Source organism: Carassius auratus, unplaced genomic scaffold, assembly GCF_003368295.1.
Source record: "Carassius auratus strain Wakin unplaced genomic scaffold, ASM336829v1 scaf_tig00036059, whole genome shotgun sequence".
In the NCBI taxonomy this organism is placed as follows: Eukaryota; Metazoa; Chordata; class Actinopteri; order Cypriniformes; family Cyprinidae; genus Carassius; species Carassius auratus.
Genome location: NW_020526282.1, coordinates 152,308 through 180,202, shown reverse-complemented (window position 1 = coordinate 180,202; position 27,895 = coordinate 152,308). Strand labels below are relative to the sequence as shown.

At 37.2% G+C, this 27,895-nt stretch overlaps 1 protein-coding gene across 1 annotated transcript; it reads right to left on the bottom strand.

Moving 5' to 3' along the window:
• Positions 1 to 1,196: 1,196 nt before the first annotated feature.
• Positions 1,197 to 24,245, bottom strand: LOC113082412 (NACHT, LRR and PYD domains-containing protein 3-like). The gene is made up of 8 exons (XM_026254074.1): positions 24,113 to 24,245; positions 22,378 to 22,501; positions 21,946 to 22,068; positions 19,846 to 21,729; positions 6,251 to 6,424; positions 2,387 to 2,559; positions 1,597 to 1,643; positions 1,197 to 1,507 (listed from the first exon to the last, which is right to left on the bottom strand). Exons 2-8 carry the CDS (start codon positions 22,401 to 22,403, stop codon positions 1,349 to 1,351), a joined length of 2,586 nt encoding a protein of 861 aa, XP_026109859.1. The 5' UTR covers positions 22,404 to 22,501; positions 24,113 to 24,245; the 3' UTR covers positions 1,197 to 1,348.
• Positions 24,246 to 27,895: the final 3,650 nt, after the last annotated feature.

Below are 27,895 nucleotides of genomic sequence, written 5' to 3'. Positions count from 1 at the left end.
AGTTTGTTATCAAAAATAATCTACTCAAGAGGGACTACTTAGCTGTTGTTATTAATTCTATTTGGAAGTCTACTGGAAGTTAAGTTAGGACCACAAATGCGTGCATGAGCAGTAATGTTTGTTTATGTTGTTGCCACTGAAACCATCTATATACAGAACAGTGTAAGCTGTGACAAATGCCAAGGTAGCAACAAAACTAAATCAAACAAACAGATAAAACATAATTTCAGTGTTGTACTAGAAGATTATCTTTTTTATATCGTGGTAATTTCAATCAGTAAAAGGTGATTTAATATGAATAGTACAGTAGTGTACATTGTACAGGAATATAAAACAGTGAAATAACAGTTCCTGACAATCCAGTGCAATGAAACTGAGTCTATGGATCCTGAGAAACAGTGACATCATCTTCAGTAGCTTTTATAAGAACACACTAAATTGATGCATTAATTAAAGTCCAGCAGGGCTAAGAATGCTTCTACAGACCTTCACATTGACTCACTGAAGTCTCTCACACACAGCAGATGATAGCTTACAATGAAAAGGTGAAAAAAAAAATCCATGTGACAAACAGGATTCAAATATGAAGATTCAAATGTTTCAACAGGTGTTTCTTGCCATAGTATTTTAGTGTAGCCTTAATTATGAACACACTGGTTTAAACTGCAAACTGCAGTTTGTTATTCTTCTTTTTATTTCCCTACAGCAGATAATGAACCAGAAAAGTCTTGCACATTCACAGAAAACGGATCAATTTCGCATTGAATAATATTTATACCTGGCAATACAAGTTATCTTACAATGTGATTATATGTTATAATGTAACTAGTCAACTACTTATCTGACAATGAAATAATTAAAATTCCAAACTCACAATTATTTATTTATTTATTTTATGAAAAATGTTTTTTTTTTAAATGTAATAGACACTCCTAGCTATTAAATTTGTGGTTTCTCACAAGAGGTTGTTACATTGGACAGAGAAACACCGAAGAATCACGATAAACCAGAAACCCAGCGTAGAGGGGTTCAGTGAATGTGGTGTTGAACGTGTGTAAGTGTGTAAGTGTGTGTGTGTCTGTGTGTGTGTTAGAGACACTGTAGAAGGACAGAGTGCCAGCCGACACGTCCAGATACACTCCTACTCTTGTAGATGGTGAAGGGCGAGGAATGTTTGTGCTCTTATTATTGTGCCAGACAGAGTAAATTGTATCACAACAGTAAATATTCCAGGACTTTTCATTGAATCCAAATCGACAGTCACTCCCACCTTTCCTGTTGATTCCTTTGTATGCCACTGCTACATGACCCCAGCCGGTCCATTCAACCTCCCAGTAACAGCGTCCAGTCAGACTCTCTCTACACAGAACCTGCTCACAGTTCTCAAACCTGTCTGGATGATCAGGATGTGGCTGATTCTCTCTCTCACACTTTGTTTTCTTGTTCCCTGCAGACAGAGAGAGACGAGTGTGTGCTGTGTTTGGATCCAGTGTGAGATCACATGCATCTGGGAAAAACATAACCGAAAGAAAGATTAGAACATCTATGGTTTTATTAAATATTCATTGGTGTATTTGTGTGTGCATAAGGACTTACATTTTCGCAGCCCTTGTGTGACCCTGAAATTTCCTTGATGGTGTAATCTGAAAAAAGACAATGAAAAAAAAATAAGTACATACAGAACCAAATAATAAGGGAGAATCAATTCTGCATTTGAACCTTACAGAGTACAACAAAGTGTTAAATGGATTATGTCATAAGAAACCAAATTTGCCTTGATCACATCATTACACCATTAAAACATCTTGCAAATCTCAAAAGCTCAATATATCTTCCTCAGCACAAAATGAGTTTTGTCCAACAACCAGGTTTGGCTCACAAGTCATAGGGTACCAAACGTGTTTGAGGAGAAAATAAGCAGACTTTATGGAAGTGATAAACATATTTGCTCATCCATTTTAGACATATCTGCATCTCGGCACAGCCTCCCAAAACACCCCAGGATCATGTTGGAGTATTATACAAGTTCAGAGAATTTGACTGCACATTGTTTTATAAATGAGGACCAATGTAATGCAGGGTTCGTGAAGAAACTTTTGTTGACAAATTAAGCTGTGCTAGCTGTATTAGGTATGGCAGCAGTCATATCACAAAGTGTATTAAGCAATTAAAAAAAAAAATCATGAATAAGTAGTTTTATTAAATGGAAAATACCATTTTGCAAAGGATTAAAAAAAAATAAATGTCTTGATTTTTCTTTTAGATTTACAACCTTTAAAATGTAAAATCGCAGTCCTCATGCCTCACAAATATTTCTTAGAAGACTGCCCTTCATTGACCCCATCACACAAACAAAACACAACCAAGTCGTCAATGTCCCACATACTTAAGTATCTGCAGTGAGCAGTTTTATCCTCATATCTGTGTTTGAGTTGCTGGGCTCCTGATGGTCCTGGGTGATTGTAGCTCAGATCCAGTTCTCTCAGGTGTGAGGGGTTTGAACTCAGAGCTGCAGACAAATAACCACAGCCTTCCTCTGTCACCATACAGCCAGACAACCTACAGAGAGAGAATGTCTGAAATCTCATTCATTTACTTTGTCCTTTTGGAATTTGACAACTGTTCACTCTATATTTATATGATATAAAAGAGATCTGTTGGACATTTTGTACTGCACAATTTCTTATTTTGTGTTTTACAGAAATAAAGTAATCACACACACTGAAAAAAGTATCTACACCTAGGTACAGGTTAACACCTGATGGCTTTTCTTCTGGGCTTTTGAGTTACAACAAATGTGTTTTAGAAACACACGGTTATAACAAACAGAGAAAAGACTAAGACAGAAATCAAGGGTCAAGAGCCCAACTAAAGCAAACACTGATCTCTAACATGGTTACTTCAAATGAAACAATAAATCAACATCTAAACCTTAGTTCATTCTCAATAAGATCTTCTGTAGACGTCTGACAGAAATAAAGTCAGTCTGGTTATTAATAAGTGGAGCTGGTGATGCTGTTTGTGGGGTTGTTTAATCAGATCTTGAGAGATTTCATGTATTTTATTTCAGTTGATTTCATCTAAGGCTGTGTCTGAAGTCAGTTGTAGTAGTTCTTGTGTTTCTCTTTTCTTCAGTGATTCTGTTTGTTAACAGCAGCTGTTCATCACTAATTCTCAATCACTGGATCTAAATCACTTAATTACTTAAATGCAAAGTTTTAAAACTTACATGGTTTAAATCAAGGCAATCTATTTACTCAAACGGCTTGAGTAAAGTTTATTTATCGGGTTTTACAGTGCTATTTCTTTTGTCTGTTTTCTTAATTGCAGAATATTTATCATGTGCATCCAGTCCTTCGTGCTGTTTTTTCTGTAAACTGGTTTAAAGGGACAGAAGTGAGAGACTTATTTACCCTCATTTGATAAAACTGTTTTGAAAAAAAATATTTTACATTTAGAAATTTCTAGAATATCTGTTTCAGGTTTTTTGTTAGTGTAAAAAGTTTTCCAAAATAAAAAAGTAAGTAAGTGAAATTTTCACTTATTTTTCACAAGATCTTGAAGTGTTCCTGTAGCTCAGTGGTAGAACATTGCATTAGCAAGCGCAAGGTTGGGGGTTCGATTCCCCGGGAACACATGATAGGTGAAAATTGTTAGCCTGAATGCACTGTAAGTTGCTTTGGATAAAAGTGTCTGCTAAAGGCATTAATATTATTTAATTAAATTTTACTCAATAAAATGTACTTAATATTTTTTTTTTTTTTTTTTACTTAACTTAGTTAAGTAGATTTACTTAATTTCCAAATGTGTTGAATTTACTTGAAAAATGCTTGTCCAAAAACTTGCCAAATAAAAATTAAGTAAATTTACTTATTACTTTTTCAGTGGAGGTTTGGAACATGTAGGTGATTCATTTACACCATTTTCATTTTTGGGAAAAAAATCATTGCTCTAAATTACCTGTGACTTGTGGGATACTCCTTCCCAAAATGAAAATTTTGTCATTAATCAGTTACCCCATCTCATTCCAAAAAAGTAAAAGCTTTGTTCGTCTTTGGATACCAATTTAAGATATTTTGGATGAAAACTGGGATGCTTGAGACTGTCCCATAGACTGCCAAATAAATAAGAGTGTCAATTTCCAAGAAAGTATGAAAAGCATCATCAGAATACTCCATCTGCCATCAGTGATTCAACCATTATGTTATGATGCGACGAGAATACTTTTTGTACCGAAAGAAAATTAAAATAACTTTATTCAACAAATCCTCTCCTTGTGTCTCCTCACATCAGTGTAGCACCATTTTGGCAATTCTGAGCAGTACGCAGGCGGTGTACACTCATCTGTGTCAGTCTTGCCTCAAGATAAGGGTTTTTTTTTTTTTTTACGTAGCTTTGGTTTGATAGAAAACAGTGCATCAGCGCAACACGGCTGACAAAGAAGAGCATACGCTTCCTTTCATACTTTCCTGGACTTTGACACTGTTATTTACTTGGCAGTCTATGGGGAAGTCTCAAGTAGGGTTGTGCCGTTAGACGATAGTATTGTGTATCGACAATAGTCAGAGATACCGACGATAGCAGATGTCTCAGTCGATAGTCAAGACGATATTAGGTTCATATTAATGTATTAAATTATAATAATAAGTATTCTTTTTATTCTTATTGGGCGGCCTATTATAATTCGGTTATCAAACTGCCCGGCTATTTCACTTCATCACCGCATTTTACACACACACACACACACACACAAACACACACACACACACACACACACACACACACACGTTATAAGAATTACAGCCTGTAGCCAGTGAATGAGTCTCCATCCACAAACAGGCGCACATTGTCTGCAGATATAAGGTATTTCATTTCACTTTAACAAGTAATCTGAATGGCCTATATGTGTGCAATATTTTAAAAGAGTCCTCACTAACTGAGTTTAATGTCACAGTTATGTCAGAATGCATCTCATTCTTGTTTCTGTGGTGGTGCGTCGGGCTCGTCATGAGGCGCGCAGTCCGGAGCGATGTATCACTGATGCAATAGTTAAATTCAACTTTACTCCAAATATATGAACTTACCTGTTTTGAATACTTTAGATTTAATGTATTCATTTATGTCCAATATTAATGATAAACTGTTGGGCCTTTAATGAAATCAACTATTGATTTTCACTGTTGACTGTTTTTGCAGAACATTTAGACTGATATCTTCTGTACAGCAGAACGCGCGATATGACAGTTGCGTCCGACTATATATGAACTAGCTGTTTTAAATACAGTATTTTTTATATTTAACGTTAGTTTATCAGTATGTCTGAAAGTATATTTTTTCGATTATTGGTGATTCCGTAGGCTCTCTCTTGCGCACCTGCACGGTTTAAAACACCAAACAGCCTAGTTATGCTATGACAATAACAAAGAGTCTCACCCTTGCTCCGCACGTGCACAATAATATTGTGTATCGTTGATCTCACAGGATGACAATATGATGATTTGAAAAATGACCCAATATCGCCCAACACTAGTCTCAAGCCTTCCAGTTCGCATCCAAAAATATCTTAAATTGTGTTCCAAAGACGAACGAAGCTTTGGAACGACATGGGAGTAAGTGATTAATGAAAAAATATTAATTTTACAGTGGAGAATACCTTTAAGTTGACCTTATGGATGTTTTGTATTATTAATTAATAATTATTAACAACCTGTTTTTTTTTATATTTTTTTTTGTACTTATAAACTTTTTTTTTTACTTTTTTTTTCTCTTTCTCTCTCTTTCATAATAAACTTAAACTCAATATATCAGCCTAGAATTAGTTTGGGTTAAAAGCACTTATGGTCCACAGACTGTATTTTTAACGGACGGACATTGAGAATTAGCTTCGGCTAAAATGTTTTAGTATGTTACATGTGTTTATGTGACATACTTGTCCCTATTCAAATAAACAAAAACAAACAAACAAACAAATTTCCAGAAGGTAGAGTCTCAAACATAGGATCACATTAAACATTATGTGTTGAAAAATCTTTCTGGCAATAATTGAATCCTACCATCACCCTATGCAAGAGTGATGGGGAGCAATTAACATCTCAACTGTTGCTGTTATCAAGGGCAAATTAATGGAATCTTAAAATCTAAAAATCTTTAAAAAGAAATCTTTGAAAGGAAAGCAGATTAATCATTACAATATATTAGACATGGACACATCTTTCAGAGATGAGACACAAAAAATATTACTACTAGAAACCTCAGTGTCTGCAGCTGGCAGTTTGGACTCTTCAGGCCATCCGAGAGCAGCTCCACTCCTGAATCCTGCAGGTCATTGTTACTCAGATCCAGCTGTCTTAGGACACAGTTTGAGGATTGTAGAGCTGATGACAAACTCTTACAACACCGAGCAGTGATATTACAGCCTGCAAGACTATGGGACAAAATATATAATCAAATAAGATGTTACATAAGCATTTTCAAACACAATAACATATTTATAATTTATAAAAAGGCAGCTGTGGCCTAGTGGTCAGAGAGTTGGACTTGTAACCCGAAGGTCACAGGTTCAAGTCTTGGTGCTGGCAGGAGTTGTAGGTGGGAGGGAGAGAATGAACAGCACTCTCTTCCTCCCTAAATACCCATGACTGAAGTCCACTTGAGCAAGGCACTGAACCCCAAGTTGCTCCCAGCTGCCCTCTGCTTCATGGTGTGTTAACTTCTCACTGATGTGTGTGCAGTTGGATGTGTTAAATGCAGAGCACCAATTCTGAGTATGGACTAACATACTAGGCAATGTCATGACTTTCACTTCACTTTCATGTACAATGACTGTAAAAAATTGTGTTGTTAAATAACAGTAATTTACTGGCAGCAGAGGTGCCAATAAAATACTGTTGATTTACAACTCTCAACCGTTAATTTACAACTCTTAATTTTTTACAGTGTACCGTTATTCTACCATGGAAATTAACTCCACTCCCACTGCTTCAAACAGTTTTGAGTTTAAAAACTAGCATTCATACCATGTTAGTACTGTGAACTTATTTAATTCGAGTCCACAGAGAATACATATTTCTTAATATAAAACAGCAAACAGTTGTGTAATAGTAAAGCAACTACACTGTAAAAAGTGATTCTCTATATTTATTAATTAAAATTGTGTCAAAAATTTACAAGCAATATTATTAATTAAATTTAACACAATTAAGTAGAAATAATCATTAAAAATGAGTAGAATAACATGAAAAAATTAAGTAAAATGTACATAAAAATATTGATTTCATTGGACAAAAAACAAACAAACAAAAAAACACTATGCTAAAGAATACTATGTTATGCATGCCAGGCCAGTAGTTGCCGATCATGAAACATTATATGCATGCACATGACATCAGCCTTTTTACAAATTAACATTTTTGTTGCTTACATAGATATGATAAAGGCATCATGTTCAAAAGGTTGTAATGCCCCCAAAACAGTTATTGAAGACACCTAAAGTTCACAAAACGAATCACTGAATGAAAAAAATAATAATAATTTGCTTACCATTGTAGTGGTCAGTGTTTGCTTTAGTTGGACTCTTGACCCTTAAAATTTTGAATAGATTTTATTTGGTTGCTAGTTCTGATACAGCAGCTAGATAAGCCAAGAAGGAAATGAGACCAGGTGGTGTTATTTGTTTTTACATCATCATTTGGTCTGAGTTGGGTGTGTCTTATCAATAACATGTGTCCTGTGATTGAACAATATAAGCTCTGGTGTTTTCAGCATTATCAGAGAAATTCTTAGAAGCACCTCTGATCAAAACCTTGTTAAATAAGAAAAGTGTTTTCATTTAGACACACAGACATCAAGAATCAGCCTGAGAACCTCAACAATGGTGACCATCAAAAAGCATGTTGCACTGCATTCTGGGTGCCACCAATCAAAACTCATTTTATGGCTCCCATCATGCTTTGCGGCATGAATAAATAATGAGCAACAATTCTATAGTAGCTTGTTTTGTGATTCTTACAGTTCGTCTGAATATGCTGTTTGTCACCATTCTTGAGATTCATACCCTGGTTCTTGATGTTACTGTGTGTCAAAAGAAAGTTCCCCTTTCTCTGTTTTAAACACAATTCTCAAACTCTGGTTTATACTGAAAATTCCACTTTTATTTCCTTTTTTTGCTGAATCACAGGGCAGCCATAATGAATGTTATTTTGTCTCAGAGATCAGACTCTGAATGAGTTCAGATATTCAGGAAGAACAAAGATTATGTAATAGCATGACCAACACTACCTGATCATCTTTATTCTTAGTTTGTCTAGCTGTTATAACTGAGTTACAACAGCAATGCAAAAAGTAATGTTAAAACATCAAGGGTCAAGAACACAACTAAAGCAAACCCTGACCACTGTAATGGTAACCAACAATTTACCCTTTGATTCTGTTTGTGAACTTTAAGTGTCTTCTATAACTCTGTTTGGGGGGCCTTAAGACACAGCCTTTTGAACATGATGCCCTTTATCATATCTCTGTAAGCAACAAAAATGTTAATTTGTAAAAAGGCTGATGTCATGTGCATGCATATAATGTTTCATAATCGCCAACTACTGGCCTGGCATGCATAACATAGTATTCTTTAGCATAGTGTTTTTTTGTCTGTTTGTTTTTTGTCCAATTAAATCAATATTTTTATGTAAATTTTACTTAATTTTTTCATGTTATTCTACTCATTTTTAATGATTATTTCTACTTAATTAAAATGTTTTAAATGTAATTAATAATATTGCTTGTAAAATGTTGACACAATTTTACTGAATAAATATAGGGAAACACTTTTTACAGTGTAGAAGCATGATTTTTTTAATCAAATCACTGTAGTTCATTGTCAGCTATAGCACACATGCATGTGCAGAAATACTAAACACAGAGATCACCACTGTATCAGCGAATCCACATTCACTGTCTTTATATAGAGCAGCAGAAGATCAGAATTTGTGGCTCATCATTGACTGAAGCACAGGCTCTACTCTCCAGCACAATGGTGAACTACAAAACTATATTAAACTAACAGATCTTCTTGTGCAAACACGCATTAATACAGTTGAGTTCAGTATTTACTCTCATTATCAGTGTATGACTGCATATTTTTTTCTATGGATGTTCAAAAGTATTTTAGTCAAATTAACCTTTTTTCATTTGGTAAATCTGACTTTTACGTTTTACAGTATATTGCTGTTTTTTTTTTTTTTTTCTTGACTTTGTAATGGTCACCTATTTCTGCCTTTATGTACAGTAAATGTCAAAAAACATTTACTGGCAACCATTAATTTATAGCAACAAACTATATACTTCTACAGTTTGTTGCTGTAAATTAATTAATTACTTTGAAATTATATTTTTTTCTTCATCTTTAATATTTAACCCTTTAAACAAAATCCTCCATTTTAAATGATCACTTATAATGTGTGCACACTGCAGAATGTTAGAGTAACACTGAATCAGTGAAATTAATAAGATTATTAATTTTAGAAACACACGGTTATAACAGCCAGAGAAAAGACTAAGACAGAAATCAAGGGTCAAGAGCCCAACTAAAGCAAACACTGATCTCTAACATGGTAACTTCAAATAAATCAACATCTAAACCTTTGTTCATTCTCAATCAGAGATGTATAGTAACGAAGTAGAAACTACTTCACTACTGTACTTAAGTACTAAAAGGCGGTATCTGTACTTTACTAGAGTATTATTTTTTTCTCCTACTTCCACTTTTACTTCGGTACATATTTTCGCTGAGTTTAATACTTTTACTCCGATATTTTTTTTATGTGCTGCATCGTTACTCGTTACAATTATAATAATATTACGAATCATTCCATTACAAACCACTGCCAGAACTGTAGATGGCATGTTTGATGAAGCTGGCACATCATTGAGCGAATCAAGCGACACTGCGCGTGCTGACTGAACTGCTGTGAAGAGAGAAATGAACACCGAGCCGAGCCAGATAATGACTCGTTCACGAGTCAAGAACCGGTTGCTTCGGTTCTCGGATGACCAGTAACGTTAGTTCTTTCTGACAGTTTGATTCAATAAACCAGTTGAAGAAAACAGTTCACCGATTCTTTTGCGCTCGATGCAATGGCGTCATTGGCGTTGACTGCACATGGGCTCATAACATTAACACAGAATCAGTTCAGAATCAATCACCAAAAGAAAACAGTTCGGTTCCAGATGCTCTGTGTGTCGGTTTGCTTCACGCTAAATCACACATGCGCAGTATCATTAGCTCTTCGGTTCACGAATCGGACGCGTCTGACACAAACGGTTCTTGACTCGTGAACGAGTCATTATCTGGCTCGGCTCAGTGTTCATCTTCAGTTCTCTCTTCACATCAGTTCAGTCAGTGTACTGTTTGAGTCAATGAATTACTCCGGGATATTGGTTTGTTTTAACTCAGAGGGAGTGTCAGACACATTAAACAAGTTAACATCTTAATTCATCTGTGGATTAATGCGTATTGGAGACGCGAACTGTTTAAAACGATTCAGTTCGATTTGGTGGACTGTTTCAAAAAGATCCGGTTACATCGAATGATTCGTTCGCGAACCAGATATCACAAACTGCTTTGTTTTTAACTGTCTTAAAACAGACACGGAAGAGAAGACAATGCTGAATAAAGTCATAGTTTTTGCTATTTTTGGACCAAAATGTATTTTCGATGCTTCAAAAAATTCTAAATGACCCTCTGATGTCTTACGGGTTTGAAACAACATGAGGGTAAGTTATTAATGACATCATTTTGCAAATTGGGCTAACTAACCCTAGTAACCGTTTTTTGTTTACAAGAAGTTACAGTCAAAGGAATTGTGATTGTCCTTTAGGTTAATCATTTGAAATAGTAAAAACATTATGTTCAAACTTTTGACTACTTTCTTTAATAGCTACATAACACAATACTTCTACTTTTACTTTCAGTACTTGAGTAGTACATTTTAAAATAGACTACTTGCGATACTTAAGTACAAAAAATGTTGAATACTTTAGTACTTCTACTTAAGTGTGGTGCTTAAAGAGCACTTCTACTTCTACTCAAGTCACTTTTTTGATAGAGCACTTGTACTTTTACTCAAGTATGGTTCTCTAGTACTTTATACATCTCTGTTCTCAATAAGATCCTCTGTAGACGTCTGACAGAAATAAAGTCAGTCTGGTTATTAATAAGTGGAGCTGGTGATGCTGTTTGTGGGGTTGTTTAATCAGATCTTGAGAGATTTCATGTATTTTATTTCAGTTGATTTCATCTAAGGCTGTGTCTGAAGTCAGTTGTAGTAGTTCTTGTGTTTCTCTTTTCTTCAGTGATTCTGTTTGTTAACAGCAGCTGTTCATCACTAATTCTCAATCAGCACTTAGTTAATCACTTAATTAATTGAATGCAAAGTTTTAAAACTTACATGGTTTAAATCAAGGCAATCTGTTTACTCAAATGGTTTGAGTTAAGTTAACTTGTCGGGTTTTACAGTGTAGGCAGAATTTCTGAAAATGTGCTTATTTAAAGTGCTGGAGGCATTTTGTGATTATTCATATTATACAACATTTCTAGGGGTATTAAGGGGTGCTGAATCCAAATCTGCTGTATATGAAGCTCAAAAGTGTCCCAAAATGCCTCAAAATTAAGAAATTCTAAATGGCCGCCACCACCAGGCTGAAATCTATTTTTTATTGTACTTTTTGACTAAACAAGGTACAAACATGAAATAAATGTGCTTTTGTAAGTTTTCCTACATGGGCAATTCAATGCCATATTCAGATTTGAGATGCTATGTGAAGAAATGGCTTATATATTGCAAAAATTGTTGTTTAAACTATGAACTATTATTAACTAATAATTAATTTATTATTATTAATATTATCAGGCTACTTTTACTTAGTTTATATTTGTTTTGAGGTAAAATGTGTCATATGTGCGGTAATGCACTCCCCAACCTTTGCCCTCCACAAAATCATCCCACCCCTCCCCCGGGCTTAGCCTTTCTTAGCCTCTTTTAACTCTCACACTCAGAACGGCTGATCGGAAACATAAGACAGCTAACAGGTATGTCATGTCCAGTGTATATTTTCATGATGTGACATGTTTTCATAAACATCCCAAGGGGATCAATAACGTTTCTATTTATATATCCAAGTAGTTTAAATAATTGCAGTATATATTTTAGCATTTTTGATCACTAAAAAAAGCCTATTAGCCCGATTAGCTAGATGAAATCAAATTCAGTAAACTTAACACACTTGCTTTTACACTGACTGATTGGAGGAAAGACTTTAAATTTATTTAATTTAACCCTTTCGCATGTACGATCACACCGGTAATCTAGGTAGGTCCCTGGAGTGTACGATCACAACGGTGTGATTAGAATGGTTAGTGCATCACGTGATCAAGTGCTAAATTCAAATGTGCTTTCGCACATTGGCTGGCACTGAGCCAGAGACAGGCGCGCTCAGAGCTGTGATATATCAAAACTTTTCAGTGTTTTTAACCACATAATGTTTATTTTAGGTTTCAGACATATAAATTAACATAAGCACTAAAAAAAACTATACATTTAGAGTATGTAAAATACACACTGATGTCCATGGAAGAGGCAATAATAATACTTTATAATCCATTATAATTAACACATTTTATTCATATCAGATACACAGTGTGTAAGTAACTTCATAGTTTACTCTATTATTTTCCCAGTTCACCTGCCACTTACTTTAATGTATTTCGGGAAAAGTGGATGAATTCACGTGTTGTAAATCCAACAGATCTGATTCTCTGAACTGCGTCTGGGGCACAAACTAACCTGGCAGAACCCATCGCGCATACAGCTCAACTAAAGTGATTTCTATAACAAATTGTGAATATTTTGAATAAAAAAGGAAAAATGACATAAAAGCAGATCATCATTCATGCTGAGGTGTGTCACATGACAAGCAGTGATGCATCACCATGGAAACCATAAAGTGACACATTCTAAATAACAGTCGCCTTGAAAAACTCATGCTAGGGGTGAGCCAGAATATATTAAATTTAAGTGTGAAATGGTTAAAGATGCTCTAAGTGATGTTGGGTGATGTCACTTCTTGTTGATGTTTAAAGTATTGTCAAAAAAGGCTAGCTAGACCCACCCTCCTTCTCATCCACACATTAACTCCCCAAACTCCTCCCCAAATCCTTCTTGTCGGTTATTGGCTGGAACAGTTTATGTTTCGTGGTGCAGGTTAGCCCAGTTTGTTTTTGTTGCCATTTGTGGAGCCTGTGGTGTCTGCAGAGACCACGTTTTTCTACAGTGTGTTCAGGGGACAGGTAGCTAGCAGATATAGTGAGGAGATGTTTGCTGTATGTGACAAAAAATTATTTGGCCTAATAAAATGTGTGACAACACTTAGAGCACTTTTAATCTATTTAAATGTAAATCTCTTTGGGTATTGTTCTACTTGGACCATTCAATAATTTAAGTAATCCTTCATGATTTTCTTTTTATTTATCTATTGAAAGGCCTCCCACGGCCCACCTGGTACACCTCGGCGGCCGACAGGTTAGGAACCAACTCTTTCTTGTAGGTCTGAATTAGTCAATTGGTGACAAAACCATGGCTGAAGAAATAGACCATACCCAAGAAAGCTTAATGTTATCTGAGCCACAGTTATGCATCATATGCCAGGCAGACAATAAGAAAAATCTCATGACAGTTAGTAAGGATGGCCTCCAGTCAGCTGACACTATAAGACAGCTCCGGATGAAATTACACCATGATAATTTCCGAGATGCAACCAATCGACTTACTGAGATACTTAAAGGAGACTTGCCTCAGCAATTCTTATGGCATAAGGACTGCAGAGCAAAATACATGAATAAACGTGAAATAGAAAGGAAATTGAAGGCAGAATTGAAAAACGATACCAAACTAAGTTCATCTGCATCCACCCCAACTTTGCAAAATGTTACTCTACGGAGCAAAATACCTCCAATAGATTGGAAGTGGTGTATCTTTTGCAAACAATATCAGAAAGAAAAACTACATCTAATACAAGAAATGAAATTCAGCAGCAGAATTCTACAAGCAGCAAAGTGTGATTCATTCCTAAGAGTGAGGCTAGCTTGTGTAAATGATCTTATAGCTGCAGAAAGAAGTTATCACATGACTTGCAAGACCAGGTTTGAACGTAGGACAAAACGCATGGAGTCACTTCCGAGCACAGACATGCCATTAGAGTGGATCTGCCAAGAACTTGAACAATCAGCAAATCAAGCAGATATTCTGGATCTTGTACATGTCTGGGACCAGTACTCTACACTAGCTAATGAGGCTCAATTAGATATATCATCTAGATTTCTAAGCCGAAGGAACTCCTTCAAGGAACAAATAGCTTATCGTCTTGAGGGCATATATGACTTTGTTGTACTGCATGATTAGCCTCGAAATGAAGCTCATACTGTCTTGGTTCCATCCAAATACCGGCATATTCATAGAGTTATTCCTACATTCAAACATAAGGATCAAGATATGTTCCTGAACATGGTCCATGTGGCATTGCAGATCTGAAGAGATATGATCTCACATCCAAAACAAGAAGGGATAGACATCAGTGAAAATAGAGCAATAGACAGCATACCAAACAGCCTGCACATGTTCCTCAACTTGTTACTAGGTGGTCAGCGCCTGCTGGAGGATGACATTGAAGATTATGATAAGAACAGAGCCAAACGACAGCTTAGAGTCCTCAGCATTGCACAGGATCTTATGTACACAGCTAGTGGAGACAAGTTCCTCACTCCAAAGCACATTGGACTGGCCTGTACCCTTCATCAAGCTACACATTCTAAGGAGTTGGTGAACATGTTTCACCAGGCAGATCATGTTATGAGTTACCGTGAGGTAATAAAACTTGACACTGAACTGGCTAAAACGACCTTGGAGACCATGGAGGATGATGGTGCCATTGTTCCACAAAATCTGGTAAAGGGTAGCTTTGTTTATTTCTCAGCGGACAATGTTGACATCAACGAATACACTCTGGATGGAAAAGGGACATTCCATGCCACTCAAGTGGCTGCCTGGCATCGTGGTCCACCTGAAGGTGATCTCCTTGAAGGAGTTGATCTTCACTCCAGGTCAGACACCCTCAACATCCCCAAGGCAATGACTGATATCATACCTGCACCAAAGAGAGGAATTACAGAGCCGCCAATCAGTGGTGTATTAGCAGAAGACTGTTTCACACAGTCATCTGAATAATGTCCCGCAGCACAGAAAACACAAGCTACAGATATGGCCTTTTTCATGTCCAGGACATCTCAAAAACAAAGTCTTCCTGGACATTGTATAATCAAAAGGCAAGTACAGTCAACCCAGAGAAAACTACAGTAGGGTACCTACCTGTCATCCAGGATCCTGCATCTTAACTCGATACACTGAACACAGTCGTCAAGCGAGTGCTCCATGTCTCCAAATCAATGGAACAACAGCATGTCATTCTGACAGTGGATGAGGCACTTTTTTTTCCGAAGTTGCTAGAACTGAAGTGGTCAGTAGAAGAATACAAGGACGTGCTTATACCTTGCCTTGGAGGCCTTCACATTGCCATGAACTTCCTGGGTGTGATAGGACAACACATGGTTGATTCTGGCCTGAGGCAGCTATGGGTCAAGTGTGATCTTCTGGGAGCAAATGCTGCTCAGCATGTCATGGCAGGAAAGGGGTATGCACGTGCTATGAGGACCCACAAGCTTACCCTGCAGGCTCTTTGGCAACTACTACTCCCACAGCTTTACACATATCTGGATGAGGTTGATGTTACACTGAGAGTTGCACTCGCAGATCTCTGCCAGTCCATAGATGCTGATCACATCGCACAAATGGTCAACAAACTGACCAAAGACCGATTCCAGCAGCCCATGAAAGAGTTTTCTGCATCACTTGCAGTTGATGACCCGAATGCTGCATTCTGGTGGGACTATATGACTATGGTCAGCATCCTACTCTGTTTCACAAGAGCGCAACGTGATGGACTGTGGGATCTCCACCTGTATGCTTTCAAATGTATGCTGCCTTTCTTCTTCAGGTACGATCATATCAACTACGCCAGATGGGGTACTGTGTACCTGGGTGAGATGTCTGCTCTCCCAAAGGAAATCCTCCTTGAGTTTCAGAAAGGCAACTTTGTGGTAAAATGCCGTGATCGACACTTAAATCAGGTTTCAGCGGATCAAAGTACAGAGTGGCAAAACGCTACAGGAAAAAAGAGTGGAGGCCTAGTAGGTATCACCAGGATACCAACATCCCTCAGTAGATGGACACTGTCGTATAATCTGAGAACAGTCATAGCTTCTCAGACAACAGCGATGCTGAGACTGACAACAGATGATGAAGACGATGAGTACACACACACAGAGTGCACAAAGAGTAGAATGGAAAGAGATGATGTGGATGAAAGCAGAATATGTCAATCATTAAAAGAGCACGGTGTATTTCAAGATGGTGGGGACACACTCAAGAACATAATCAACAAGGACGTGGTCACACCCCAGATTCAACAATCTCTGCTTGGTGCAGAACACCTTGGACAGGCACAAATGAAAGTGTTTGTGGACAAACATCTGTATGAACCTCCAGATAGTGACCAGCACTTGGATCTGAAGTCACCCATTTGAAAGAACAAAGCCAAAACGTTTTCCTCTTTGTATGAAGTCGTGCAACTTTCAAAGAACAAGCAAAACATCATCAAAGTGGACAGGCAGATTCTACAAAGGCTCATCACAGCTTACCGAGCAGTTCGCAAGGTAGACCTGGAAAATATTCTCCAGCATGAACTCATGCCCATCCCGCCATCTCTGGCTGCAACTAACGGCATTCCACCATCAAATCTGTTTTAGCAAATATACTGACAAAACATATCCAAACCCCTGCAGATGTGCCTCTTCAGGAACCCAGCTGCTTCATTATTGATGGCCAAGCACTTATAATGGGACTTGGGAAGCCGCCTGACATCACAACATCCGGCCACTATGCCAACAGGTTTGCTGACACAGTGTTGAAGATGGCGGATAAGTACCAGAGGGTTGATGTAGGTACCATGACGAATCCATCAAAACAGGCACAAGAAAGAAGCGTAAACAGCGCCACCGACCAGTACGCAGAGAGATCGTGAATTACTCTGTTCCACTTCCAGCAGACTGGTCGAGCTTCATGGCACTGGAAGAGAACAAAGCAGATCTCGCTCAACTACTCTCAAACCATCTGATAGAACACAGCCCAGAATATGAGCCAGTGTTTGTAGTATCAGGTGGGTTTGCTGAAGTGACCACTGTCAAGTCATCAGATCCAGAACTTGAAATCTCCTCTCTGAGTGCTGACCATGAGGAGGCTGATACACGACTGATTTTGCACTGCATTCAGGCTCCTATGGACACAATAGTGGTGTCAGTGCGTGACACAGACGTGCTTCTTTTACTTCTAGCACATCATGACAGAATTGGATGTACCTCTACAGGAAAGCTGGGACATCAAAGGATCCAAAGTATTTTCCAGTACATGACATTCGCAAGTTTCTCTCTGATGATCAATTGGACACACGGTTTCCATGCCATCACTGGCTGTGATAGTGTGTCTCAGTTCAGCGGTCATGGAAATAAAACAGCCTGGCAGGTGTTTGAGCAACATCACACAGATCTTACTGGCCTTGGGAAGGGCCATCTCACAGAAGATATTCAGCAGAGAAATTCATCTGTAAGATGTATGGTGTGCCCGAGGTTGATACATGCAACAAAGCAAGTGTGAAGTTGTTTTGCAAAGGTCATCCACAAGAGACTCTGCCTCCAACCTCAGATGCAGTTAAGTTACATATCATGCGTTCACACTATCAAGTGACAATCTGGAACCAAGCTCATCTGCCACATCCTGATCTTCCTCCAGTGGATGAAATGGGATAGATGCACAAGGAAGGTCAATTAGTGCCACAGCTAATGTCTCTGCCACCTATGCCTAAAGCCTGCAGGGAGTTCACTTCATGTGGGTGTACCAAGGGATGCCTCAGCCAACGCTGCAGCTGCAGGTATGTGTATAGGGAATTGGCTAATGTTGATAATTGTGTACAAGAATTTACAAATATGATAGACTGGTAGAGTATTCCAATGTACCTGTACTTGTACTGGTTGTAATCTATCTATTCTAATCTTCTATTATTCAGAAAGAGTCGCATGGAATGTATAGACACATGCAACTGCAGAAAACTTGACAACACTTGCCAGAACATTGAAGAGGACTGTGAATAAGCTGTCACTGTAACTTCTACTGGCATATAGTTCAATAAATATCACCATGACCCATGGATCTTCCTGCTTTTGGATCTTATTTGGTTGACAACTTCTTTATCACTAATGACCACCTTTTTCTCTATACTTGTGTGATTTTCAAGCTGATTATTGACACTTCATCGTAATCAGGACAGGATGTCAAATTCCACATGTGTGAAAACCTATGAACATTTAATTAAAGGTTGTAACTTTTTGTAACTTTATTTGTTTGTACTTTTGACCTGAAAACAAAATACGAAGTAAATGTAGCCTGGTAATATCAACAATAATAGTAATAATAATAATATTAATAATAATAACTTAATTATTAATTAGTTAATAATAGTTCATAGTTAAAAACAAAAATGTTTGCAATATCTAAGCAGTTTCTTCACATGACATCTCAAATCTGAATATGGCATTGAAATTACCATGTAGGAAAACTTACAAAAGCACATTTATTTCATGTTTGTACCTTGTTTAGTCAAAAAGATACACAGAAAAATAGATTTCAGCCTGGCGGAGGCGGCCATTTTGAATTCCGTAATTTTTAGGTATTTTGGGACACTTTTGAGCTTCATATACAGCAGATTTGGATTCAGCACACCTGAATACCCCTAGAAATGTTGTACAATATAAATAATCACAAAATGCCTTCGGGGTTCTGATTTTGTGAAAATTGACCCTGTCTAATAATAAAAAATATTAAAAAATAATAAAATCAAGAGCAAGATCACGTAAACTGTTAATACCGGCTATTGTAATATCAGCATCACATAAGATTACTCACGTTCATTTATGCACTCAGTTGCATAATGTTTTAATTATGTACCTTTATGAAAATTAAACATACGGTAGGTTTAGCCTACTTCTACACACACACACACACACACACACACACACACAAAAAGAAAAATAGTTAAACTAAAGGAACCACACATTAACATGGTTTTGCTATACTAGCCGTTTAGTATTTATTGTGTAATACTAATGGCAATCATTCTGAATGAATGCAATGCACGCATACAGAGTACGTGATCTCTGTGACGCCCAGATGCACAAATCAGACCCTCCCACCTCTGTAATAAACACGGAGATGTTAGTCCCATCAGAATTGGTACATGAAAATCGCAGACGTCAGGTGGACAGTCTAGATAAGAATCGAAACTCAAACGTAGTTTAGAAAACTAGTCCTGATCAAATAGGGCTTAAGGCTGTGGCTGATTCTGCTCGTTAACAGCAGCTGTTAATCAGTGTCTGAATTCACTCATTAGTTTTATTCTCTCTGTCAGGTGGACTATATTAGTAAACTCATGCAGGGAATAGTGAATGAGGGTGTAGGGTGTGATTTGAAACACAGCCTCTGAGTGTCGACTTTGAACGTCGTCAATTTACGATATATAGCAGCAGGCTACCTTTTCTAATTTTTTTTTTTTTTTTTTACAACGATATTTAACAGTGTAGCAATGTACTGCAAATAAATCTAAAAGTGAAAGGTGGTTGGGAAATTAAACACTCACAGGGCTTTTCTGCAGTTGATAACAGCTGGTATCAGTCTTCTTCTCCCCTCATCTGATGTGTTGTATTTCTTGAGGTCCAGCTCATCCAATGGCTCCTCTGACATCTGAAGCATGTAGGAGATTGTTGAGCAGTGAGCAGGAGAAAGTTTCTTCTCTGAGTGTTTGTCTGATTTCACAAACTCCTGAATCTCTCTGGACAGAGTCTGATCTTTCACTTCCAGCAGAGAGAGGAACAGATTGATGGATCTTTCAGTGGAAAGTTCATGTCCCTCTTTGATCTTCTCTTTAATGTACTGTGTGGTTCTCCTGATGTTCTCTGAGCTGTTCTCTGTGTGTGTCAGTAGATCCTGTAAGAGTCTCTGATTGGACTCCAGTGAGATGCCCAGCAGGAACCGCAGGAACAGATCCAGATGTCCATTCTCACTTTCAAGGGCTTTATCTACTGCTCTTTTATGCAAATCATGCAGTGAATCTAAACATGCTTCTGTATTGCTGCTTATGTGAAAGTAAAACACATAGAAAGCAGCGAGAAACTCCTGAACGCTCAGATGAATGAAGCTGTAGACCTTTCTCTGATAAATCACAGATTCCTCCTTAAAGATCTCAGTGCAAATACCAAAATACACTGAAGCAACATTGATGTCTATGCCGCTCTCAATCAGGTCCTCCTCATAGAACATCACATTGCCCTTCATCAGCTGTTTGAAAGCCACTTTAGCAAGTTTCACAATCACTTCTCTGTTGGACTGCAGTTGTTTCTCTGGATCTCTCTCTTCATACTTCTGCTTCCTCATGTTGATCTGAATCAGCAGGAAGTGGATGTACATTTCAGTCAGAGTTTGAGGGATTTGTGCTCTCAGATCTTCTTCCAGGAGCTTCTGAAGCACAGTGGATGAGATCCAGCAGAAGACGGGGATGTGGCACATGATGTGGAGGCTTCTTGCTCTTCTGATGTGTGAGATGATTCTGCTGGCTTGATGCTGGTCACTGATTCTCTTCCTAAAATATTCCTCCTTCTGAGGCTCAGTGAATCCCTGAATTTCTGTCAGACGGTGGATGTATTTGGAGGGGATCTGATTGGCTGCTGCTGGTCTGGAGGTGATCCAGATGAGAGCAGAGGGAAGCAGTGCTCCTCTGATGAGGTTGGATATCAACACAGCCACTGATGAAGTCTCAGTCACATGACAAACTTTCTGAGCGTCTGAAAACATCAGTGTGATTCTGCTTTCATCCAGACCATCAAAGATGAACACAACTTTGCACTGCTCATAAATCTGTGAGTCCAGATCATGAAGTTCAGGATGAAAGTCCAGCAGAAGTCTGTGAAGACTGTACTGATGATCTCGGATCAAGTTCAGCTCTCGAAATGGAAGCACAAACATGAAATCTACATCCTGATTGGCTTTTCCCTCGGCCCAGTCCAGAATGAACTTCTGCACAGAGACGGTTTTTCCGATTCCAGCGATGCCTTTAGTAAGAACAGTCTTGATCTGCTCTTTCTCCTCAGATCCTGCTTCAGCGGAGGCTTTAAAGATGTCATTGCAGTCGATTGGAGCGTCTTGTGAGTGTTGTGTTCTTGCTGTTTTCTCCATCTGTAAAACCTCATGTTCTTCATTCACTCCTTCTCTTTCTCCTTCTATGATGTAGAGCTGTGTGTAGATCCTGTTCAGGAGGCTTTCATTCTCTTGGAGTTTGGTTCCCTCAAATATTCTCTCATACTTGCTCTTCATTCTGGTTTTGTGCTGGTCTTTGACTCTTTGCAGATCTACAGTCTCCAGTGTGTGTTTCTGCCAGACGACTTCAGCTTTGTCCTGCCTGATGTGGGTCTGATAGTGGGATGAAGTGGATGGCACAAATATGCTCAGCTCATCTACCTTCTTACTGCTAAAATTAAAAAGAAAATAAAAGTAAAATTACAATGCCAGTAGAAGACCATCAGAAATAAATGTGTTCCTATGTTTATGTTTTTGTACGCACTTATTTGTTTGCATTTGTTGCATACTCTGTTTGTGCAGAACATTTACATTTGTTTGAACTTATTAAATAATTATTCTTCTGAGATGCACTAAATAAAATATGCAACTATGTGTTTATACTAACAGAGGGTGAGAGGTCACAATTGCATCACTGAGTCTAGGGGGTTGCTCCATGGACCTGCTACTCTTCAGAGACACCCCGCTGGATTCTGGAGATTCTGATCTCTGTCGCTTCCTTCTGGTGGGCCTGACAGAAGACAAACAAAATAGCATTTTAGACAATTTAAAAGAGACGATAGTCTATTAATAGGCTTCTGTGAAGAGTTCATGAAACAGATGAGTCTTTAAATGTTATTTTACAAGGGTAGGCCAAAAACCTTGTTTATATGTCCACCAAATGAGGAACAAGGTTAATTTGACGGTTAAGGAAAATATTTATGGTCTCTCTATAAATGTCATTAAGTTCTACTCACTTACTGACTGAAGGCTTCCGGGTTGCACTGCAAGTTACTTTGGATAAAAGCATTTACTAAATGAAAAATGGCTAGTGTCTTACCTCGGCTCAGAAGTCATTTTTTGCATTAATTAATGCAGGTGTTTGCTCCAAGGATCTGTTATTCCTCACAGATACACTACAAGGTTCTGGAGAGTTTGATCTCTGTTTCTTACACTTGGGGATACTAACAAAAACCAGACAAACAAAAAATTATTTTAGACCAGCCTTAGCATGCTCTATTAAAATCCAGAGGCTACTGCCATAAAAGGTTCAGAGGAATAAAGTGAATTTTATACACACTTTTTACTGTAGTGTCACTGCAGGAAATTATCTTTCCCATAATAACAATCTGTCCATAGAGCACACACACAGTATTACTGCTAAGGTTTAGAACAATACAAAGCAAATTCGATACAGTGAGGCTCATTGAATCCAGAAAAGCAGAACCAAGTTGCTAGTTTCTTCTTCTCTGTGATATGAAATATTCCATACATAAAATAAATAAATAAATAAAATGGCTCTTCCAGACGTTGATATATTTGTCACTTATATGAAATTAAATTAAACATCTAAACAATCAAATAATCATAAGAAAACACACAAAAATCTAAATGGTAAATTGATGTGACACTGACAGATTGGTAAAATGTCAATTTTGGACTCTGGTAAGCAGCAGCTGTACAGTCATTACTCAGACACAAGAGACGAGATGCTTCATTAGCATTCAAGATTAACACACTGACATTTACAGGTCTTTTATCTTTACAGAAGAATCATTTCTGCAGAAATGTGTAAACTGACAGCTAATTGACCATTGCTTGTTCATTTTTACACACACTTTGTCTTCTAACACCACCACCACACATTCGTACATTACTCCCTCTTGCTCTTCTGCCCCTTTGCAACCCTATTGGCAAGCCATTTGCAAACTTAGCAGACATTACAACAATTCTGTGTCAAATATTTATGAAATAAACATGCATGTCACACATTTTCATTTTTCATTTCATTTTTAAGCTGTATAAAGCTCAGCACTTCAAAGAAAATAAATTAAAATAAATAAAATAAAAAAGGCCTTCTAGGCTTTCATACATTTGTCACTTATACACAAGCAAATAAAACAGCTAAATAATTTAATTGTCATAAGAACAGAAACAAGTGTATATCCATTTTACATGACCCACACAATATGTGTGATCTGACATATTTAAACAGCTATTTTTCATTTTGTTCTCATGCCAAACAAAATATTTCATGTATGAAACAAGTTTGATGAGAAGTGTCATTTCTGATAAGGTCTTTACAAAGTCAGATGTTGAGGTCCAGTACGTCTTCATGTAAAAGTTAAAGTACAACATCACAAATGTTCATGTCTTTTAAACATAACTGACAGTGTTTACATGTACATTTTTGTATAAATATTTAAATTAATTTAAAAAACTGGATTACATATTAAATGTTATTATATAGATCTGACAATTAGTCATTCATCACACAATAAAAGCATGAAAAATACAAATGTGCAGATTAATGATCATGTTTCATGTTTCATTTTGAAGTTTTCATGTTTTCAGATGAAGTTTCAAGAGACTTTTATTCTATTCAAGCCACGCTGTCATATGTTCATTTAAAACTGCAAATGATCAAATATTATATCAATTTACATGAAAACACTGATGATATGATGCATTAGATGCTCGATGATATTAAATTAGTGTTGATTATGTATCTCACGTAAACACACAGCACATGCTAATAATAAACATCAAAACCAGAAGAAAACTGTCTCTCTTACCGATAATGTAATGAATAATTTCATTATCCAAAGATCAAACTGTGAGTTTGAGAGGAAACAGGAACAAACTGCTAAAACAGGCTCAATAGACTTCAGTCAAACCTTACGTATTTCACTTTTAGAAAAATAAGGAAACGCGGGTCATGACGTCACATGACACGTGGGATGGGCGGAGTGTAATATGAAGATTATTTCTGTTTGTATTTCAGTGGAAATGCAGTAAAATCAGTTCTCACAGTAGATTAAAGAAACTGAGCATCAACAGAGAACTATACATAATAACATACAGCAAAAACAGTGCAGATAAAAAGATTGTACACTCAAAAAAATGTTTTTCGTTTTTCAATTACATAAATTTCCATCCATTAAGATTATATAGTTTTCACATAAAATGAATCAATAAATTGAATGTGATTAATATGCGTCAGTCATACGTGAATGACACAGGTAAGTTTAATGCAATAGTTCACCGCAGAGTCCCCACACTGCTCAGTGTTCATGTGTTTCACAATACAGAGTGTTAAAGTAGCATTGAAGCAGCGCTGGAGTCAAGAAGATAATTATGTGGTGATTGAGCATTAATGATGAACAGCTTCTGTTACAAGCAGAATCACTGAAGAAACAGCCACAGCTTTAGATGATATCAACTGAAAATTTAAACAACTCAACAAACAGCTTCACTCCTTATTAAGCAGACTGACTAGATTTGGATCTTACAGAGATTTAGATGATGATGTTTTATTGTTTCGTTTGAAGTTACCATTGTGGAGATCAGTATTTATTTTAGTTGGACTCCTGACCCTTGACTTTTGAACTGTAAGTTTTGATATACTACACTGGCTTGATTTTTTGCTAGAGTCATTTGGAGGCAAGTTGTATGAATGTGTACACATTTTTATATTTGATTCTCTCTTTGTAAGATTGAAAGATAATTTGAGTGCCAGAACATATATTGACAGTTTGGGTTTAAAATATTTTGAGCTTCAGTGTCAGTAACTAGGGATGGGCAAATTGATCTTGAAGTACTGTTATATTGATATGCGAGTATCGAAAGTATCATTACTCAGACAAAAAATATCAATACTATGGTGTTTTTATTTACCACTGATTTTGTTTATTATACTGTTCATGTCCAGAAAGGTAAGAAAAACATCATCAAAGTAGTCCATGTGACATCAGAGGGTCAATTAGAATTTTTTTTGAAGCATCGAAAATACATTTTGGTCCAAAAATAGTAAAAACTATGACTTTATTCAGCATCGTCTTCTCTTCCGTGTCTGTTGTGTGAGAGAGTTCAAAACACAACAGTGTAGTGATATCCGTTTCGCGAACAAATCTCCAATACGCATTAATCCACAACTTTTTTAATGTGGCTGACACTCCCTCTGAGTTCAAACAAACCAATATCCCGGAGTAATTCATGTACTCAAACAATACACTGACTGAACTGCTGTGAAGGGAGAATAGAAGATGAACCCTGAGCCGAGCCAGATAACGAACAAAAGACTGACTCGTCCTCGGGTCAAGAAACGTTTCTGTCAGATGTGTCTGATTCAAGAACCGAGGAGCTGATGATACTGCACATGTGTGATTCAGCGTGAAGCACACCGATGTAGCCATACTGGGTTGTACATTACAATTAACTCAAATGATCTATAGGGAATTTTAATAATTAATCAGGAATATGATTGATATATATATATACACACAGTGCCCTCCACAATTACTGGCACCCCTGTTTAAGATGTGGTCGTGGACTTCTAAGAATTCTACTTTTTTTTTTTTTTTTAACAACATAGAACCCAAATGCAAAAAAAGAGAGAAAAATCCAACCTTTTATTTAAGTACATTACTTTGGTGGTAAAACAAAAATCACACATTTAAGAAAAAAAAAAAAAAAACTTGAAATCATGTGTCACACAATTATGGCACCCCTGATGTTAATACTTTGTACAACCCCATTTTGCCAACAAGACAACCCTTAATCTCCTCCTATAACAATTCACAAGATTGGAGAAAACAGAGAGAGGGATCTTTGACCATTCTTCTTTGTAGATCATAGAGTATCCTGGGTCCTCTCTTATGCACTCTCCTCTTTAGCTCGCCCCACAGGTTTTCGATTGGGTTGAGGTCTGGGGACTGAGATGGCCATGGGAGGACCTTGAGATTGTGACTCCTGAACCATTTTTGTGTAGATTTTGCCACATGTTTTGGATCATTATCCTGCTGAAAGACCCAATGATGACCCATCTTCACTTTTCTGGCAGAGGCCATCAGGTTTTTATTTAAAATGTCCTGGTAGTTCAAAGCGTCCATAATGCCATTCACCCTAACAAGGTTCCCAGGGCCTTTGGAAGAGAAAAAGCCCCGCAGCATCACAGATCCTCCACCATACTTCAGGGTGGGCATGAGGTACTTTTCGGCATACTTTTGTTTTTCGCCAGACCCACTTAGAGTGTTTGTTGCCAAAAAGCTCAATCTTAGTCTCATCTGACCAAAACACACGATCCCAGTTGAAGTCCCAGTGCCGCTTAGCAAACTCCAGACGTTTACGTTCATGAGTGTTCGTGAGAAAGGCCTTATCCTTGCATGCCTCCCAAACAGCTTGTTGGCATGTAGAGAGCATCTGGTGGTTGTTTTGGAGACTTTGTGACCCCAAGATGCCACTCTTTGATGCAATTCTGTGACAGTGAGCTTAGGATTTTTTTTACTTCTCTTACCCATCCTCCTCACTGTGCGTTGTGGCAAGATAAACGTGGGACCTCTGCCAGCCTTGTTTGTCACTGTTCCAGTTGTTTTAAACTTCTTAATGATTCCTCTGACTGTAGATACGGGCAAGTTAAGGTGAGTGGATATTTTCTTGTAGCCATTGCCTGAATTATGAAGGTCATCACACATCTGCCTTACTTGAATGCTGTGTTCTCTTGTCTTTGCCATATCATCATATGACAGTTACATTAAAATTACTGAAGATGAAAAATAGGTCAATTGTATATATCAATAACTCATTACAAGGTACTGTAATTTACTCATTAATATCAATTTTCCATTCTTCATATGAATTATAGTGATATTTCTTACTTCGAATTACCGCAAATCAAACAGTGGTTTGTCAGTGTCAATAAAGTTTTCACTTCTTATAATTCAAGGAGAAATAGTTTCTGGCCATGAAAACATTCTCCTATCATTATGAAATTTCGGTTACTGAAAAGTAACGAACTTGTAGCTAAGATCAAACATTTCATCGACTCGTGATGTGAGCATTTTAGACGGAAGCAATCATTAATATATATTGGGTTTTAATAATTGAACTAATAATACATCAAACTACGATTTACACAGAGTAAATATGCGTACAACAATACAGACAGTAAACTTTGTACAAGACATAACGGAATCCAAATGAGGGAGAGAGAGAGGTGAGAGAATAGGCGCGATCACAGAATAATCGCTCAGCAGATATAAAATTAAGGTTTTAATCACTGATAAGCAGAAAGTGAATAAATGACAAGATTTCCCGTTATGGGTGAACTTTACATAGTTCACATCTCAAGAACAACATTTCTGAGACATCTTAACTTTTGCCTCATCTCATATAACATGAAAAATTTATGCTACAGAAAACATAATTTCCTTAAAGCATTTCACTATTCCCATATTTATGACTTTTCACAGATTGTTTTACAGATTGACAAAAATATAACCTCAGACAGCTTTGCAGACTACATCAGGAGTAAGATTAAAGATGACATCAAATAACAGAGATACGATGACCAGCATGAG

Bases quoted from the DNA above. Each gene is read 5' to 3' on its own strand.
- LOC113082412 (XM_026254074.1), bottom strand. From the start codon at position 22,403: ATGCAAAAAATGACTTCTGAGCCGAG. The intron at 1,644-2,386 runs GTATGTGGGACA...GTCTTTTTTCAG, and splicing joins TGCTCACTGCAGATACTTAA to ATTACACCATCAAGGAAATT. The intron at 1,508-1,596 runs GTAAGTCCTTAT...TGTTTTTCCCAG, and splicing joins CACACAAGGGCTGCGAAAAT to ATGCATGTGATCTCACACTG.